The 19,906-nt window shown below is 37.3% G+C and overlaps 1 protein-coding gene across 3 annotated transcripts in view; it reads right to left on the bottom strand.

The window, feature by feature from the left end:
* The window catches only part of DTNBP1 (dystrobrevin binding protein 1), a 118,329-nt gene that overhangs the window by 96,151 nt on the left and 2,272 nt on the right, over positions 1–19,906 (bottom strand). For 2 of the 3 annotated variants that reach the window (XM_046641243.1, XM_046641241.1), the window contains exons 2-4: positions 13,558–13,611; positions 12,789–12,839; positions 2,715–2,775 (exon numbers count right to left, since the gene is read on the bottom strand). In XM_046641243.1, the coding sequence (XP_046497199.1) occupies positions 2,715–2,775; positions 12,789–12,839; positions 13,558–13,611 (166 nt within the window). Of the gene's footprint in view, positions 1–2,714; positions 2,776–12,788; positions 12,840–13,557; positions 13,612–16,353; positions 16,373–19,906 lie in introns of those variants that run through there. The other variant, XM_046641244.1, reaches the window with a different exon arrangement.

Genomic DNA, 19,906 nt, shown 5'->3' with positions numbered 1-19,906 from the left:
CACTATTCTTTCCTATATCTCAGACCTATCTTCCAAAATCATCTTCCTTTTTCTTGAAATACATTCTTTAGAAGTTCCTTTATTAGGGACCGCTGATCGAAAACTCTATTTTTATCTGAAAATGTCTTACTTTGCCCTCATTCTTGATTACAGTTTGAGAAGTCTGCTGTGAAACATTCATTTATAAGTGATCTTTTTTCCTTAGTTGCTTTGATATCTTCTCCCTGCCTTCGGTGTTCTGTAGTTTCAATATGATGTCTCTAGGTGTGGATAATTATCTTGCTTGTTTGTTGTACTTTTTGGATCTAAGGATTTGCATATCTCATTTCTGGAAAACTCTCAGCCATTTATCTTTCTCTATATTGTCTTTTCATTTTCCTTCTAGAATGTTTATTAGATATATTAAGCCGACCCATATGAAACTGTAATTTTACAGATCAAAACTGATCCAATATTGGTAATTTCACTTGGTTCAACATAAAGACCTTCTATAACTCTTCTCTATTAACTCTTCTTTCATATTTTCCATTTTCTTATCTCAGAGATCCTTTCTGGGTAATCTCTGACTTTCTCTTTTACTTCACTATATTTTCTTCAGCTGTATATAACTGGTGTTAAGCACATCCTTTGGGTCTTCAATTTCAACGTTTTATTTTTTAATTTTATTTATTTATTTTTTTGGTTAGGAAGAGTGGCCCTGAGCTAACATCTGAGCCAATCTTCCTCTATTTTATATGTGGGATGCCACAAAAGTATAGCTTGATGAGCAGTGTGTAGGTCCACACCCAGGATCGGAACCCACAAACCCTGAAGTGGAGCATGCAAACTTAACCACTATGTCACTGGGCCAGCCCCTAAATTCAGTGCTTTTTAAAGTCATGTTTTCTTTTTTCTTTGAGGAAGATTAGCCCTGAGCTAACATCTGCCACCAATCCTCCTCTTTTTGCTGAGGAAGACTGGCCCTGAGCTAACATCCATGCCCATCTTCCTCTACTTTATATGTGGGATGCCTACCACAGCATGGCTTGACAAGCAGTACATAGGTGCACAGCTGGGATCTGAACCGGCGAATCCTGGGCCACCAAAGTGGAATGAGTGCACTTAACCACTGCACCACCAGGCCGGCCCCTAAAGTCACGTTTTAAAGTCATGTTTGATAGTGTCTTACTCCTCATTCATTTTTCATCCATCTTTTGTCTCTTTAAAAGACTGGATATACCTATTTAATTCTCTATATCCAAGAGTGCAATATCTAAAGTCCTTTGCAGGGCTAAATCTTACTCTGGTTCTGGTGACTCTCAAACTTTTGGTAATATATTTCTTTGTGTGTTTGCTCATTTTGGGGGCAGGGGAATTAACCCGTAGAAGCCTTGAGGGGCCTAGGTTTACAGTTTCATCCATGTAGAATTTGTGTTTGTTTCTGTGGGTGTCAGAGAACGCAGTCATCTGTTGCCCTTGCATCTATTAATTTAGCGGCTCCTTGATCATGCAGGAAGTATAAATTAGAGCCCCACACTCATATGAGGCCCAGGCCACAGAAACAAATCCAAAAGAATATATGTATTCCAAGTTGTTATGAAGACAGACAGGTTTATTTGTTGCCTCCTTTTGCCAATAGCTTTTCTGGGATTTTTTCCCCTAGCGAAACTTTTCACTGAGGGATGTAGCCACTTCAAATACCCAAGAGCTTTCCGCAGGAGGCTCAGATTCAGTTCCCCACAGCCAAAGTCTCCTATTCCCCATAAATTTCTAAAACTTCTGTTTTAGTATTTGACCCCAGCTCCCATTTTTTTTTTAGCCACTCTGATTGCAGTTCCCTGTTCATTTTTTGGCCCTTCAGGATCTCCCTTAATTTTTATGAGCTTAATACATTAAAAAAAAATTTCTTTAAGTGTATCCAGCATTTAAGTGTTTTATAGCTATAGGGCTTTTCACAGTATCTACTCTGCCTTACTGCCAGAAACTACATCCCCCTTCGCAGTAACTTCCAAGAGAAACAGTGCTGTCTAAATTTCATCATATGTATCACTGTGGTCCATATAACTACCACAGCTTTACTAATTTAGGTAATGGTAAACAAAGTTAATCTAAATTAAAAGTCAGAGTCACAGAAGGGTTTTTAAAAAGGAAGAAAGTTTGACTGACATCACGAGTACAGAGTATTTGCTCTTGACCAATAAAGCATTAAGTACATGTAACCAAATAATTTTAATTACAAGTCACTTTTATTCATTATGCACTGTATACATAGTACAAGAAAACAGTTAGTTAAGAGAATTGAAGATGACTCCTGAAGTTTTTATATTTATCTGCCAAGCAAATTAATCATTTTAGGTAGACTGAGCAAAGTTAAGCTTTTATCCAAATAAGTAATTCTTAAATAGTAGGTAGAAGGAAATTACATCTTATAATTTACATATACTGCAAAGGCATCAAACTCAAATTCACAGCAGTATATCTCAATGAACCAAATATTTACTTGTGACTCTAGAATAAAAGTTATACAGTCTCTAAGCCTAACTAAACTAAATTACTTGACTAAGGATTTATGAAAATGTGCTTTGTAGAAGGAGTTTCATAATCAATTACTAAATTCAATTTCACATATCCTGCAAAAATTTTAATACAATTACAAATTTAACTTCTGAAAAACCAGCATTTAACATTGCAAAATGATATTCTTCTCACAAGTAGAAGATTAGCCAATTCTTTACCTCTCCAGCACTGGCACATTCCTTGGCTCTTTTGTGAAGTGCAGCCCATGTATCTTCATACCTAAGAAAAACAAAAAATAATTCAAAATACAAACCACACATTAAAAAAAATACTATCTAAAGATGAACCTGGAACATCCTGTGGTGTCAGAAAGAGAAGCTCAAAAATAATTAGGACAGGGGCTGGCCCCGTGGCCGAGTGGTTGAGTTTGCGCACTCCACTGCAGGCGACCCAGTGTTTCGTTGGTTCGAATCCTGGGCACGGACATGGCACTGCTCATCAGACCACGCTGAGGCAGCGTCCCACATGCCACAACTGGAAGGATTCACAACGAAGAATATACAACTATGTACCGGGGGGCTTTGGGGAGAAAGAAGAAAAAAATAAAATCTTAAAAAAAAAATAATAATAATAATAATAATAATTAGGACATGTTGCAAGGACACAGAAGTCAATTTGAAGGGTTTCCAAAGGCCAAATCTGGGGTAATTTGAGCAAGAACTAATCACAATAATGGGTTACAACTCAAAGAATAAAACAAATATGCATGAGTGCATTGTGACTCAAAATAACTGGAAAAAAACGACATCAGCATCATGGCAGAATGAATTGTTCCCTTTGTCTCTCCACTCTAAGTTACAACTAAACTGACATTCATTAACCAACAGAGGATATTCTACACAGCACAAAAGGACGTCTGAGAGATCCACACAGCCATACATCTGAAGGTGGGGGGAGTGGATCCCCAGGAAGCAGTGGAACTAGGTGAACTCATCTCTCCCGATCCCCAAAGGCAGCGATCCAGGTCGCAGGTCCTTACACAGTGGCCAGGGCAACTGTAAGAGGTGGCGGGGGCAGCCTAGCCTGCACACAAATACTTTCGGAGTGGTAGCCCCACCTGCAGGAGCACCCACCCTGACACAGCAGCCCCACCCATGGGAATGACCCCCACTGAATGGTGTGGCTCAGCCCCTGAAAAGGAGCCCTCACCAAGCACAGCAACTCAGCCACCCACAAGCGCAGAGCCAGACTGTGCACAAAAGAAAGCACCCCTCCTCACCTGCCTAGTGCAAAAGCTCGGCCGGTCCCTTGCCAAGTGCAGCAGTCCTACACCAGAGCAACCTGCCGGTGGAGCACAGAGGTCCTGCCTGCACGTGCATGCATGACTTGCCAAGTGGCTGCAGCCAGCACACAAACACAGAGGGGCCCTACCAGCACAACTTCCAGCAGACAGGGTGGGATCAGAAAACACAGCTCCTGCACACTGCCCCCAACAGCAGTGGCAGGTGGAATTTGTGACATGGATGCTACCACCAAAGTGCCAGCAAAGGATCAATTCATCAAACACCACGAAGAACTACATTAACACTTCAGAGCAGAAGGAAAATGACAAGTCTCCAGAAACCAATCCTGAAGTCACAGAAGTTTACAATCTAAATGACTGAGAATTCAAAATAGTTGTCATAAAGAAACTCAATGAGTTACAAGAAAATTCAGAAAGACAGTTCAATGAGCTCAGGAATAAAATTAATGAGCAGAAAGAACACCTCACCAGAGTGACTGAAACTCTAAACAAATACCAAACAGAAATTCTAGATATGAAGAACACAATTAATGAGATAAAAAATAATCTAGAATCCATAAAAAATAGAGTTGATGTTATGGAAGACAGAATTAGTGATGTAGAGGACAGAAATATAAAAATGCTTCAGGTGAAGGAGGAGAGAGAACTAACATTTTTAAAAAATGAAAAAATTCTTCTAGAAATATTCAACTCAATTAGGAAGAGCAATGTAAGGATTATAGATATTCCAGAGGGATAAGAGAGGGGAAAAGGAGTAGAGAGTTTCTTCAAAGAAATAATAGCTGAGAACTTCCCAAACCCAGGGAAAAAATTGGACTTACAAGTACACAAAGCCAACAGAACTCCTAAAAACATCAATGCAAAAAGACCTCCTAAAAGGCATATACTATTCAAAGTGGCAAAACTCAATGACAAAGAAAAAATATTAAGGGCAGCAGGCAGAAGAAAATAACCTACAAAGGAACCCTCATCAGGCTTTCAGCGGATTTCTCAGCAGAAATCTCACAGGCTAGGAGAGAGTGGAACGATATATTCAAAATACTGAAAGACAAAAACTTTTAGCCAAGAATACTCTATCTGGTGAAACTATCCTTCAGATAAACAGAGAAATATAAGCTTTCCCAGATAAATAAAAGCTGAGGGAGTTCATTGCCACTAGGCCTGCCTTACAAGAAATGTTGAAAGGAGTCCTCCCATCTGCAACTAACAAGCAAAGGTTTACAAAACCTTCAGCAAGGACATAATTACACAGACAGAATCAGAAAATTGCAGCTCTATATCAGAATAGGTTAGTAAACAATTAATTATAACATAAAAGACAAAGAGAAAGAAAGCATCAAAAATAACTATAAACACTTCAATTTAGTCACAAACTCACAACACAGAAAAGAACAATTTGTGACAACAATAATCCAGAAGGGGAAGAGGAAAGAGATGGAACCTGCTTAGGTCAGTAAGACGCTTAGTCAATAAGATAAGACACTATCCAAAAATGGAATATCTTATCTATGAGATCTTTCATACAACCCTCACGGAAACCACTAAACAAAAAAAGCAGAGCAGAGCCACAAATCACAAATAAAGCAAACTGAGAAAATCATCAAAGAAAACCACCAAACTGAAATAGGAGTCAGAAATACAAGGGAAAAGAAACAATTAAAATATACAACAACCAGAAAACGAGATAAAATGGCAGTATTAAGCCCCCATGTATCAATCATCACTCTAAATGTAAATGGATTGAATTCTCCAATCAAAAGACATAGAGTGGCTGGATGGACTAAAAAACAAGACACAACAAGGGCCAGCCCCATGGCATAGTGGTTAAGTCCAGCACACTCCACTTTGGTGGCCTGGGTTCACAGGTCTGGATCCTGGGCATGGACCTACATCATTCATCAAGCCATGCTGTGGTGGCGACCCACATATAAAATAGAGGAAGACTGGCACAGATGTTAGCTCGGAGCTAATCTTCCTCAAGCAAAACAAAAAAAAGACGATGACTGGCAACAGTGTTAGCTCAGAGCAAATCTTCCTCACCAAAAAAAAAGATCCAACAATATGCTACCTCCAGGAAACACATCTCAGCTCTAAAGACAAACACAGGATGAGAGTGAAGGGTTGGAAGATGATACTCCAAGCAAATTGGAAACAAAAGAAAGCAGGTGTTGCCATAATTACAGCAGACAAAGCAGACTTCAAGATAAAAAGGACAATGAGAGACAAAGAGGGACGTATATAATGATAAAAGGGACATTTGACCAAGAGGACATAACATTTATGAATATATATACAACTAATACAGGAGCACCAAAGTATATAAAGCAACTATTAACAGACCTAAAGGGAGAAACTGACAGCAACACAATAATAGTAGGGGACCTCAATATTCCACTTACATCAATGGATAGATTATCCAGACAGAAAGCCAACAAGGAACTAGTGGCCTTAAATGAAATACTAGACCACACTGACTTAATAGATATATAGAACATTCCATCCAAAAACAGCAGAATGTACATTCTTCTCAAGTGCACATGGAACATTCTCAAAGATAGACCATATGTTGGGAAACAAGGCAAGCCTCAATAAATTTAAGAAGACTGAAATCATATCAAGCATCTTTTCTGACCACAATGCTATGAAACTAGAAGTCAACTGTAAGAAAAAGGCTGGGAAAGTCACAAATATGTGGAGACTAAACAACATGCTGCTGAACAACTACTGGATAAATGAAGAAATCGAAGGAGAAATTAAAAAATTCCTGGAGACAAATGAAAATGAAACACAATATATCAACTCTCATGGGATGCAGCACAAGCAGTGCTAAGAGGGAAATTTATAGCAATACAGGCCCATGTCAACAAACAAGAAAAATCTCAAATAAGTAATCTTAAACTAAACCTAATAGAAGTAGAAAAAGAAGAACAAAGCCCAAAGTCAGCAGGAGGGAAGTAATAAAACTTAGAGCAGAAATAAATGAAATAGAGACTAAAAAAACAGTGGAAAGGATCAATGTAACTAACAGCTGGTTTTTTGAGAAGATAAAATTCACAAACCCTTACCTAGACTCACTAGAAAAAAGAGAGAAGGCTCTAACAAATAAAATGAAAAAGGAAAGAGGAGAAATTACAATGGATACCACAGAAGTACAAAGGATTATAAGGCAATACTATGAAAAACTAAATGCCAACAAATTGGACAAACTAGAAAAAATGGATTACTTCTTAGACTTATACAACCTCTCCAAACTGAATCAAAAGGAATAGAGACTCTTAATAGACCAATCAATCACAAGTAAACAGATTGAAACAGTAATTAAACGCCCCCACCCCCCAAAAGTAAAAGTCCAGGACCAGATGGCTTCTCTGGAGAATTCTACCAACATTCAAAGAAGATTTAATACCTATCCTTTTCAAACTATTCCAAAAAATTGAAGACGACAGAATGTTTCCTAAAGAAGAGGGCAACATTACCTGATACCAAAACCAGGCAAGGACAACATCTACAGGCCAATATGCTGATGAACACAGATGCAAAAAGCCTCAACAAAATATTGGCAAATCAAACACAGCAATACATTAAAAGGATCATACACCATGATCAAGTGGGATTCATACCAGGGACACAGGGATGATTCAACATCTGCAAATAAATCAATGTGATACACCACATTAACAAAATGACAAAAATCACATAATCATCTCAACTGACATAGAGAAAGCATTTGACAAGATCCAACATCCATTTATGATAAAAACTCTCAATAAAACGGGTATAGAGGGAAAGTACCCCAACATAAGAAAGGCCACATATGACAAACTCACAGCCAACATCACACTTAATGGTGAAAAACTGAAAGCCATTCCTCTGAGAACAGGAACAAGACAAGGGTGCCCACTCATATCCAACAGAATACTGCAGGTTTTGGCCAGAGCAATTAGGCAAGGAAAAGAAATAAAAGGTATCCAAAGTGGAAAGGAAGAAGTGAAACTCTTGCTGTTTGCGGACAACATGATTCTATATAGAGAAAACCCTAAAGAATCCATAAGAAAATTAATCAGCTACAGCAAAGTTGCAGGGTACAAAATCAGCTTACAAAAATCAGTTGCATGTCTATATACCAATAATGAACTAGAAGAAAGAGAAGACAATCTGATTTACAATTACAACAAAAAGAATACAATATCTAGGAATAAACTTAACCATGGAGATGAAAAACCTATACACTAAAAACTATAAGACATTATTGAAAGAAATCAAAGAAGACATAAAGAAATGAAAGATACTCCATGCTCATGGATTGGAAGAATAAACATAATTAAAATGTTCATATTACCTCAAGCAATCTATAAATTCAGTGCAATACCAATCAGAATCCCAATGAAATTCTTCACAGAAATAGAGCAAAGAATCCTAAAATTTATATGGAACAACAGAAGACCCTGAATAGCCAAAGCAATCCTGAGAAAAAGGAACAAAGCTGGAGGCATCACAATTCCCGACTTCAAAATATAGTACAAAGCTACAGTAATCAAACAGCGTGGTACTAGTACAAAAACAGACACACAGATCAATGGAACAGACTTGAAAGCCCAGAAATAAAGCCATACATCTATGGACAGCTAATCTTTGACAAAGGAGCCAAGAACATACAATGGGGAAAAGAAATTCTCTTCAACAAATGGTGCTGGGAAAACTGGACAGCCACATGCAAAAGAATGAAAGTAGACCATTCTCTTACACCACACACAAAAATTAACTCAAAATGGATTAAAGACTTGAAGGTAAGACCTGAAACCATAAAACTCCTAGAAGAAAAATACAGTATAGTCAGTACACTCTTTGACACCAGTCTTAGAAGCATCTTTTTGAATACCATGTCTACTCAGGCAAGGGAAACAACAACAAAAAATAAACAAATGGGACTACATCAGACTAAAAAGCCTCTGTACAGCAAAGGAAACCATCAAGAAAATGGAAAGACAACCCACCAACTGGGAGAAAATATTTGCAAATCATATATCTGACAAGGGATTAATTCCCCAAATATATAAAGAGCTCATACAACTCAACAACAAAACAGCAAACAACCTGATTAAAAAATGGGCAGAGGATCTGAACAGACATTTTTCCTAAGAAGATATACAGATGGCCAACAGGCACATGAAAAGATGTTCAACAGCACTAATCATCAGGGAGATGCAAATCAAAGCTACAAAGAGATATCACCTCACACCCACCAGAATGGTTATAATTACCAAGACAAAAAATAACAAATGTTGGAGAGGATGTGGAGAAAAGGGAACCCTCACACACTGCTGGTGGGAATGCAAACTGGTGTAGCCACTATGGAAAACAGTAGAGATTTCTCAAAAAATTAAAAATAGAAATACCATACGATCTAGATATCCCACTACTAGGTATTTATCCAAACAACATGAAATCAATAATACATAGAGATTTATGCACTCCTATGTTCACTGTAGCATTATTGACAATAGCCAAGACATGGAAGCAACCCAAGTACCTGGATAAAGAATATATATATATATATACACACACACCCACCCCCCCACACACACACAATGGAATACTACTCAGCCATAAAAAAAGACAAAATCATCCTATTTGCAACAACATGGATGGACCTTGAGGGTATGTTAAGCAAAATAAGCCAGATAGAGAAATACAAACACTACGTTTCACTCATATATGGAAGATAAACAAACACATGGATAAAGAGAATAGATTAGTGGTTACTAGAGGGAAAGATGCAGAAAAGGGATAAAGGGGCACATATGTTCGGTGATGGATAAAAACCAGACTATTGGTTGTGAGCACGATGCAGTCTATACAGAAACTGATAAATAATAATGCACACCTGAAATTACACAATGTTATAAAGTAATAAATAAAATAAACACATAAAAAACAAACATACAGACAAAAAAACCCAAAGAACCAAATGGGAATGATAAAACTGAAAATATAATAACCAAAATAAAAATCATATACATATACCATGAAAATATCATGCAGGCATGATAAAATAAATACATCAAAGCCAAAAATACCCCAGAATTACCATATGATCCAGAAATTCCACTTCTTAGCATACACCCAAAAAAAATGAAAGTAGGTTTTGAAGAGATCTTTGTGCACTGACATTCATAGCAGCATTATTCACAAAAGCCAAGAAGTGGAAGTAACCCAAGTGTCCGTTAATGGATAACTGGATAAGCAAAATAGGGCGTATACTTACAATAGAATATTACTCTACCTTAAAAAGGAAGGAAATTCTGACATACGCTACAAAATAGATGAACCTTGAAAACATTATGCTGAGTGAAATAAGCGAGTCACAAGATGACAAATACTGCATTATTCCACTTATATGAGGTACCTAGAGCTGTCAAATTCATACAAAGAGAAGTAGAATGGGGGTTGCCAGGGGCAGAGGGGAGAGGGCAGTGGGGAATTTTTGTTTAATGGGCACAGAGTTTTCAGTTTTGCAAGATGAAAAGAGTTTGGAGATTGGATGCACAACAATGCGAATGTATGTAACAGTATTGAATTGCATACTTAAAAATGGTTAAGTGGTAAATTTTATGTATGTGTACTTTACCACAATTTTTTAACAATTAAAAAAAATTTACGATTTAGATATCTGCTATTTAAAATGGTGTCTCCTCCACTCAATATTAGTTCCAAAGAGAACAGACTGTGCTTCACTGCAACGAATGGACACATTACAGACATCCTCCTATGGCTGTAAATTTTTCATATTAAGCCCCAAAATGCACCCCATTCCAAAAACCTACCACACACAGAAGTCCACACCTCTAAAACAAATCTTTCAATGGAGTTCTTTCAACTAAAGAACTAGATTAAAGAAAATAAAGATAACATGTAAATAGTAAACAATACACCACTGATTAATTTTTACTATACTACCTCCTTTCATATTCACCTATGTTCTTCACTCAACATAGCCAAGCAGGAAATTAATACCAAATTAAGCACTTCTCATTCCAGACAAGGAGAAACTCTCTAGATTCAGCAATCATAAAAAGAAACCCAAGAAAAAGCTAAAAAAGAGAAAGCAAAATGTATAGATGATTGAGTCATAACAAATGCAGGTAAGGAAAAGGCGCATACTCTCTACTGCACACATCTATCTGTGAGATACGTGTAAAATGTGTCAGATATGTGATACCACTGCATATAACAACATACTTAAACCACATACTTATTTTTTATAACAGCTTTATTGAGGTACAATTCACATACCATAAAATTCACCTAAGTTTAAAGTTCAGTACTTTTTAGTATATTCAGAGAGTTGGGCAACTATTACCACCATCTGATTCCAAACATTTTCATCACCCTGAAAAGAAACCCCACACCCACTAGCAGTTACTACTCATTCCCCTCTCTCCTCCAAACCCCTGCAACTAATCTACTTTCTATCTCTATGGATTCACCTACTCCGGGCATTTCATATAAATGGAATCATATAATACGTGCTTTTTTTGTTGGTTCCTTTCACTTAGCATAATGTTTTTAAGTTTCATCCATGTAGCATGTATCAGTACTTCATTCCTTTTCGTGGCTGAATAATATTCCATTGTATGGATATACCATATTTTGTTTATCCATTCATCCACTGATGAATATTTGTGCTGTTTCTACTTTTTGGCTATCATGAATAATACTGCTAAGTATTTACGAATAATACTGCTAAGCATATTTGTGTACAAGATTTTAAGTGAACATAAATTTTCAACTCTCTTGGTGTAAAATTGCTGGGTCACATGGTAATTCTCTGTTTAACTTTTTCAGAGGCTTTCAAACTGTTTTCCACAGTGGCCGCACCATTTTATTTTCCTACCAGCAATGCATGAGGGTTCCAATTTCTCTACATCCTTGCCAACACTTGTTATGGCTTATCTTTTTGATTATATCCAAGCTGGTGGGCGTAAAGTGGTATCTCATTGTGGTTTTGATTTGCATTTCCCTGATGACTAATGATGTGCAGCATCTCTTCATGTGCTTATTGGCCATTTGTATATCTTCTTTAGGGAAATGTCTATCCTTTTTTTTTTTTTAAAGATTGGCACCTGAGCTAACAATTGCTGCCAATCTTCTTCTTTTTTTTCCCCCTGCTTTTTCTCCCCAAATCCCCCCAGCACATAGTTGTATATTTTAGTTGTGGGTCCTTCTGGCTGTGGCATGTGGGACGCTGCCTCAACATGGCCTAATGAGCGATGCCACGTCCGTGCCCAAGATCCAAACCCTGGGCCACCAAAGTAGAGTGCGCAGACTTAACCACTCGGCCATGGGGCAGGCCCCTATCCTTTTTTCTTTCTTCATTGGGTTGTCTTTTTATTGTTAGAGTTATAGAAGTTCTTTATATACTGTAGATACAAGTCCTTCATCAGATATATAATTTACAAATATTTTCTCCCATTCTCTGGATTGTTGTTTCACTCTCTTGATGGTGTTCTTTGAAGTATGAAAGTTTTTATTTTTGATAAAGTCCAATTTATCTACTTTTTTCTTTTGTTACTTATGCTTTTCATGTCATATCTAAAAAAATCACGTATTTCAATATTAATATGCATGTCAATAGGAATGGATTGGAGAAGAAATGGTATAAAATTAAAATCAAAGTAAGCAAATTACTGAGGACTCAAATTCAGAATTAATTTTCTCACAAAAAAACCAGAAACATAATAAAGTATTGACTAATAATTACAATAGTGATCAATCTGCTCAAAGTCTGAATGTATTAAACTTTGTATTAATTAATTAATACTTTGTATTAGTCAGTGAAAAGTAAAAACTCCTCAGGGAAATGAGTAAGTAAATAATTTCCAATCACTATGTTAAGATAAAATTTTAAGGTTTCTATCCATAAAATTATAAAAATGTTTTAGATAATAAAATAGAAGCATAACCTTCTTATTTAAATGAAGACACTTACCTGCTAAGTAATTCTAGCCCAGCAGAGTACTTTGGCAAATATGGAACGGTCCTGCCAAAAGAAATACTTATTTTATCAAAACTGTTTCTGATTTAGGCCAACAACAACAAAAAGTTACATATAAGAATTTCGACATTGTTGACTGTAACATGGAATATTTTATAATCACTACCAGCAATTTATCTAAACTTTTAGGGAAATGTATTGCTTTACTTCAAAGTTAATATACTGTAATATACTATCAACCATCACTTTGCCCTATAGATTTTTAGCACATGATACAGTAAACACTTTAATATAATGCTAGATAAGAAGGACTTTTTTTTAAAAGCTCCCCATCTCTAGGTTTAAAGTGAAACTTGGTCATATGCTTTATTAAAAAATGAAAAAATTGCACAACTAATACCAGTGTTTTCACACAAAACAGGTAACACAGCTGAAGAGGCTCACTTGCTAAGCACCATTTCATTATTAATTTGCTTCTCAATAATGCAAAACTTTCACTTTGCTCTTTATAAATAAAAATGGTGATCAAACAACAGCTATGACTGTCATAGAGGAAAACAATTACATCTCACTATTTTTTCAATCATTTTACAATTTTATCAGAAAATTTTCCAGTGTCACAACATTTAGAAGAATCAATAAATTGTTTTGTAGTCTGATGCACTCAACAGATGTAAAACCCATTAAAGTAATTATATTATTATGACTACAACCAAAAGTTGTATGAACTTGGTGTCAGTAAATTCAATCAGCACAAGCTTACCTGGGTTTGCTTTTTACTTTGGCTTCTCTTGACTTGTCACTTAAATTCTTCAGCCTATAATCCAACAAGTATAAAATATCATATTTTTACAGCTCGAGAGATTTTTTCAAGAGTAAATTTCACAGTTGTTAAAATTTGGGGTTGGATAAGCTAATTTTTTTAGCAGAATTAAGCATCTCTACAGACAACAAATATTTGAGTCTTTACTATTACATCAGACACCACAAACAGAAAATGTGTAGCAAACATTTTTATACTTTTTCTTGCCTGTATCCCTATTTTAGAAACAATTCCCAAACGTGATTGGACTAGAGAAACCTCATTTATCTGGCATCATTGGAAAAAGAAGTGGTCCACGTAGGTGAACTTCACAGGTGACAAGGATCTCTCAGCAGCACATTTTATTAGTAGATACTATGCCAGGCACTCAAATCGCTTTAAGCACCAACATTTTGTGAAATTTTAGCTATTGACAAAAAGCTTCCTAAAATATTTTACAAACCTCTTTCATTAAAGAAGACTTGGTACATTCTATTTAACATTTTCTGATTAACTGCAGATCATTATCATAAATACCACTGACTGCATTTTGTGGCAAAACAGTACTCTCCTTGGAGCTAGGAATGCCTTTTTATTTACCATCTTGAAACCAACTTTGGCACAGTGGTTTTCTGAGTTTGTTTGGGATCCTGTGTCTATTTTTTCCCAAGTTTCCATTTTCCATCTCACCACTGCTCATCTGGTTATCAGCTATCACTTACTGCTTCTGCTAGCGACTTCACCACAGCAGCCTCCTCCCCTTCTATTTGCTTTTTTAAATTACTGGGCTGGAAAACATAAATGGGCTAGAAATGCATATACAACATAAAATTAAACATTCTCTTCTATCTATAAAATACGACATTCTACACTGTGTACAATTTATTTTCACTTCACTGGCCCATTTTCACCTTCTTTTGGCTATGGACTCTGTACTATACAATAGAGGGTGCCAAACAGCAAGTGCTAAATGATGAGATAATTTCATATAAAACGAGATATTGCTGTACATGTTCTTAATGTGATTACTTCCACACATACTCATTTCTAAATTGAGTCTGATATGTAGGCCACAGTACCACTGCTCGTCCCCAGAAAGCCTTTGTAAAACTCCAAATAGGTGGTCCTTCTTCAAGACACTTTACTGCCATCGGCCAGAAACTGTTCTAACACACAAGCCGACTCTCACAGGAATGCCCCAGCCTCATATTGTACACCACACACACAAGCCCTGACACAGGATTCCAACTTGTTTTTTGTCAATAATGCCTGGATCAGTACCAGAATGGGAATTCTGATCAAATGCCTTTTTCGAACATATTAGAATGCCAATTTCATACAAAGATTTTTGTATTGTTCTACGTTCTTTTTCAAAAACTAAAACATTGATGAGATTAATTTCTATATAATGTTAAAAAGTTTCAGTAATATCTTTAATACAAAACTAATTTGCATATATCACTCTAGACGCATCTAGGGAGTTGTATTTAAAAAGTCTAATCTGTCCTAGAGAAACAATATAAACTTTCAAGCTTACCTTGGAAACTAGTAAATCCGGTTTAAACTAAGACAGCTAGGGAACAACAGCTAGAGAAAGGTATTTTGATAGCCATGCTCCACCACTTCCACTCCAATATTTGAGAAAGGCACTTAGGTGTGACATCCCAAGTAGAATTATACTAGGACAGTCATACACATTAGTGCATTACGCTCTAAATGGTTCTAGTATTATTTTTAGTCATTCAGGAAAACTCCATTTGATTAGATGTTACGAGGATATTGAAAGGTAACTGCTAAGATCTTCTTTAGACCAATCTTACTGCAAAATCTCTTGGATGGTACTTCAAATATTTATTTCTGAAATAAACTTTTAATTTCTCAATTATAACACATTAAATATGGGGTTCTCCTCCACACCCTCCACACCCAAAAAAGAAAGAAAAAATTAGTTTGGAATAAAAGAGGAAAAAGGAAGGTTACAGGGAGCTGAAAATAAAATTATTGGAAGGGTCAATAAGAGCTTCCCCATGTGGCTCCTCAACAACCATCTGGTTTAAAAATTGGTCTTTAAGCAAATGTAATGTGCGGAACTTATCTGATCTGAATTTGAACAAATCAACTGTAAAAAGACATTTCTAAGAACCAGGAAATTTGATTATGGACTGGATAATTGATAATATCAGAGAATTAGTGTTAATTTTATTAGGTATGATACTGGCATCGCATTTATGTAATGTCTGTTTTTTTAGAGATGCAAACTGACCTATGAGCGATGTATAGACAAGTCTGAATTGACTTTATAAATAAGGGAGATACAGAGCAAATGTGGCAACAGTTGAGAACTGCTGAATCTGAATAATGAATATATGGGGTTCCCCAGGTTATTCTCTTTTTATATACGTTTAAAACTCTGTAAAAAAAAATTTTAAACAACAAAAACAATCTTTTATGTATTCATCTTTTCTTAAGATGAGTTTCTTAAGTTTCTCACAGCGATTCTGTGCTGGAAACAACCTACTAATAAAGTCTAAAGTCCCAGAGTGTCACGACACACTGACAAGGAAATACTGATCTACATGTATTACTCCAGTTTCCTCGAAAATAAAATGGTAATACTACACTGACCGTAATAATTTGCCACAAGAATTAAATAAAATTCTAAATATGACTTTGACAGCATTCTGTAAACTACAGAGCTAATTCAAATGACAGATAGATAAAAATTATCAACGTCAAGAAAGGTAAGAAACTACGTACATTACTGGACCAAGGTGAAATAAAGTAGAGGTTGCCCACTGCACCAGTTCCTATAAAAGGCTTCTCCACCGTTCCTAATCTTTGTAATACCACACACCCCCAGGAAGACAACAGTGCTGCTGTGTGGGTATGTTAATATACAGACGTAAGAGAGCCACCTGACAATTACCTTCCACTAAAAGCAACTAATGCATACTTTTGAGTTCAAAGCACTAACCCTCAAATTCGTCATAACATTTCGATATTTATTTTTAGACTGTTCCAAAGATTTACCTTAACTTGACACCAGCACATTTATTTCTTCAAGCTTTTTAGAAAATACTAAAATGGAAGCAGCTTATTAAGAATTGGAGGTGATTAGCAAAACTGCTTAGACAAGAAGTTTAAAAAAGCAGATAAACAGAATGACATATGGAACACTACAGTGACTGATGAGCAGAAAATGTGCTTTCTCTAGCTGACTCGACCGCATGGGGTGACTATGATGGCATTCCATTTATTTGCACCTCAATTTCCTACTCCTTTAACCTCACCAGCTATTATGAAAGGTAAGGATGATTGCTTTAAAACACCATAAAAATATATTAATTAGCATATTTTGTCATTTAAGGTCAATTCCTTTAACCATGTTCAAGTCTCCATTATTCTGACTTCAAATTCTGTTTACGAATACAAACCCAATCCATTACATTTCCCATTAATATTTATCAATTTTTTCTTTTTTTAAAAAAAAACAAGATCAGGGAGACACAAAAGCATCAATCACACTTACAAGTGCCTATGACTCTTGAGCTCTGAAGTCTGAGAGATTCACACAAAAGCTGCCGAGACTCAGGAAAGGGAGAGGAATTTAGACTATCTCCATCCCAATTAACCCCAAATACACCGCTCCACTCTGACCTCTCTCCTGAGTGTTTCTCAGATTTCCAATGGCTTCTTGGATGTCAAGCCATAAGTTATGTCTCAACAGATTCACTGTCAACTGCTCCCTCTCTCTCAAAACTACTCTTAAATTCTTTTATGTTGGTGAGTGACATCACTTATCTAAGATACTCCAAAATTAACATCCTCAATTTCTCTACCTTTTCCACTTCCTATATCGCACTGTTGACAAGTTCGACCAGCGCCTGTCACGTCCACTCCCTCCTTTAAATTTCTACCAGCACAGCCTTATCATCTCTCATCTGGCCCATAATTATAGCCTCCTAAATAATCTCCCTGTTCCCCATCTCTAGTCCTCTCAAATTATTCTTCCACAAATACAGGCAGGTTCATGCTGCACCCCTCCACAAAAAACTTCAAAAGATTCAGTCAACCTAAAAATAAGCCAGGACCACACCATATAAAGTAGCAATCACCCCATCCCCCAGCCCCCTTAACCTGCTTTATTTTTAACAACAGTACTTACGACCTTCTAGATATTCTGCCTCCTGCCACTAGAATGAGTGCAGGGATATTATTTGCTGTCTGGTGTGTCCTCTGCTACATCCTTAGCTCCTAGAGTAGTGCCTGCCACAGAGGAAGTGCTCAATAAATAGCTGATAAATGAATTAATTTAGCCAAGCATTGAAGATCCTCTATTATCAGTCACTAAACTTCCTTTCCAGTTTCACCTCCCACGACTGCTTCCATCTCTGAAATGCCCTCACCCAAATCTATCACAATCCCTCCTCATTCTTCAAGGCCCAGTTTAGAAGCCACCTCCTCTCTGAAGCCTTCGGTAGACACATGTGAATTAATGACTTTCCTCTGGGCCACATCACCTGTATCTTTGACATTCTGTTCCTCCTGCTTTGCTTTACAGCACCGCCAGTCTAGGGTAGCTGGAGGGCAGAAACTGTTTTAGTCAACTCTGCGGGCCCAGGATCTAGCCCAATATATAGGTACTGCTTAATAAAGACTACACAAAACGGAGCATGCGGCCTCTTAAATCTTTTTTTTTTTTTTTTGAGGAAGATTAGCTCTGAGCTAACATCTGCTGCCAATCCTCCTCTTTTTGCTGAGGAAGCCTGGCCCTGAGCTAACATCCGTGCCCATCTTCTTCTACTTTATATGTGGGACGCCTACCACAGCATGGCTTGCCAAGCAGTGCCATGTCTGCACCCAGGATTCGAACCGGCGAACCCCAGACCGCCGAGAAGTGGAACATGCGAACTTAACCGCTGCGTCACTGGGCCGCCGGCCCCTAAATCTATTTTTTTTAATAAAATGAAAAAAGCTTCTATGAAAATGGACACTTTGAGTGCCTAGCCTAGTGTCTGGCACTTACTAGGAACTCAGTAAATATTTACTGAATCAAATTCAATATTGAGATTTTTTTTTTCCTGCTTATTAAAAAGGTGAGTAATCCTGGGAGAGTCAACATTTTAGGCAAAACCTCACTATTTCACCACAGTGTGAATTAGATTATTAGATCCTCTCCTGTGAGCAGGCTGTCATACTATGGGAGCGGAGAAGAGAGAATGAACATACCGGGCAGGGGTGGAGGTCAGGGGCAGTGGCGGCTTTGAGGGGGAAACACCCACTGTCTAGTTGCCACAAGTAATAACTATAGGTTTTCTATCCCTACCCACGAGAATCCAGAGAATTACGAACAGGAAGTGCCAGCCGGTGACTGGAGGCTGTAAACCTTCAGTAAATCTGATTTTCAGTTCCCTGAAGAGTTTTTGCATGTCTGAATACTTCCATCCTGAGGTCTTTGCTCATAACTGGCTCAAAAGAGAAAAATCAAAGACCAGACTAGATTTGAAGTACGAGCTTCAGTATATCCAGAAGTTTCCTCCAAGCTCAAGCCAACATCAAGCGGATGTTCCACGTGAACTCTCCAAAAGGCTCCCCGAGTTCTGAGGGAGTTGAATCAAACCAGGACTCACTCAGGCGAAGGAAAAAGAGGCCCAGAACGAAGCCCCACAGGCCAGTGGCCTTTGGGCCAGCCGGCCACCCACTTAAGTCAGAAAGTAACAGAATTTCTAGGTTCATCTCAATTTTGCCATAACTGTTGTTATGAATAAAAATTTACAAAAAAGGCCACAAGTCCATGCACAACCTAGAGGCCCTCAGAGGCCACCAGCAAGCTCTCCACTGCCCTTAACTGATCTCAAGTTGCATTTTTTCTAAGTTTGAATGGAAGGTAGAAATTCATTGTCTTCATCAGACATGCTTTAGCCACTAACGTGACATCCTCTTCTGAGGCTGATAAAAAATAACCCTATCTTACTTTAAAAAAAAAAAAAAAAGTAAATTTGCCTACATTTAAGCTTCAGTTCTATGAATTTTTAGAAATTGAAAACGAGCAGAAAAGCTGTGACGAGAGCATGCTGTTCTGGGTGACTGTGAAGAGCAACACTGGTCACACTGAAGGAGCTCAGAAAAAGCACTATGCCTTTCTTCTATGGATTCCCTGGGGCAACTCGAATAGTGGAAGTTTCCAATTATTTCAGAAGCCAGCTGCTCTGGCTTCTATGGGTATTAACGCGAAGCGTTCCAAAGGAATGCCAGGTTCAATTTGACAGTTTCAGGAGGTGAGAGCCACGTCCCTTTCATCTTTGAAACC

Source organism: Equus quagga, chromosome 15 (assembly GCF_021613505.1).
Source record: "Equus quagga isolate Etosha38 chromosome 15, UCLA_HA_Equagga_1.0, whole genome shotgun sequence".
Lineage (NCBI taxonomy): Eukaryota > Metazoa > Chordata > Mammalia > Perissodactyla > Equidae > Equus > Equus quagga.
Note: the sequence above shows the minus strand (reverse complement) of the source record. Positions and strands in the feature narration are given on the sequence as shown.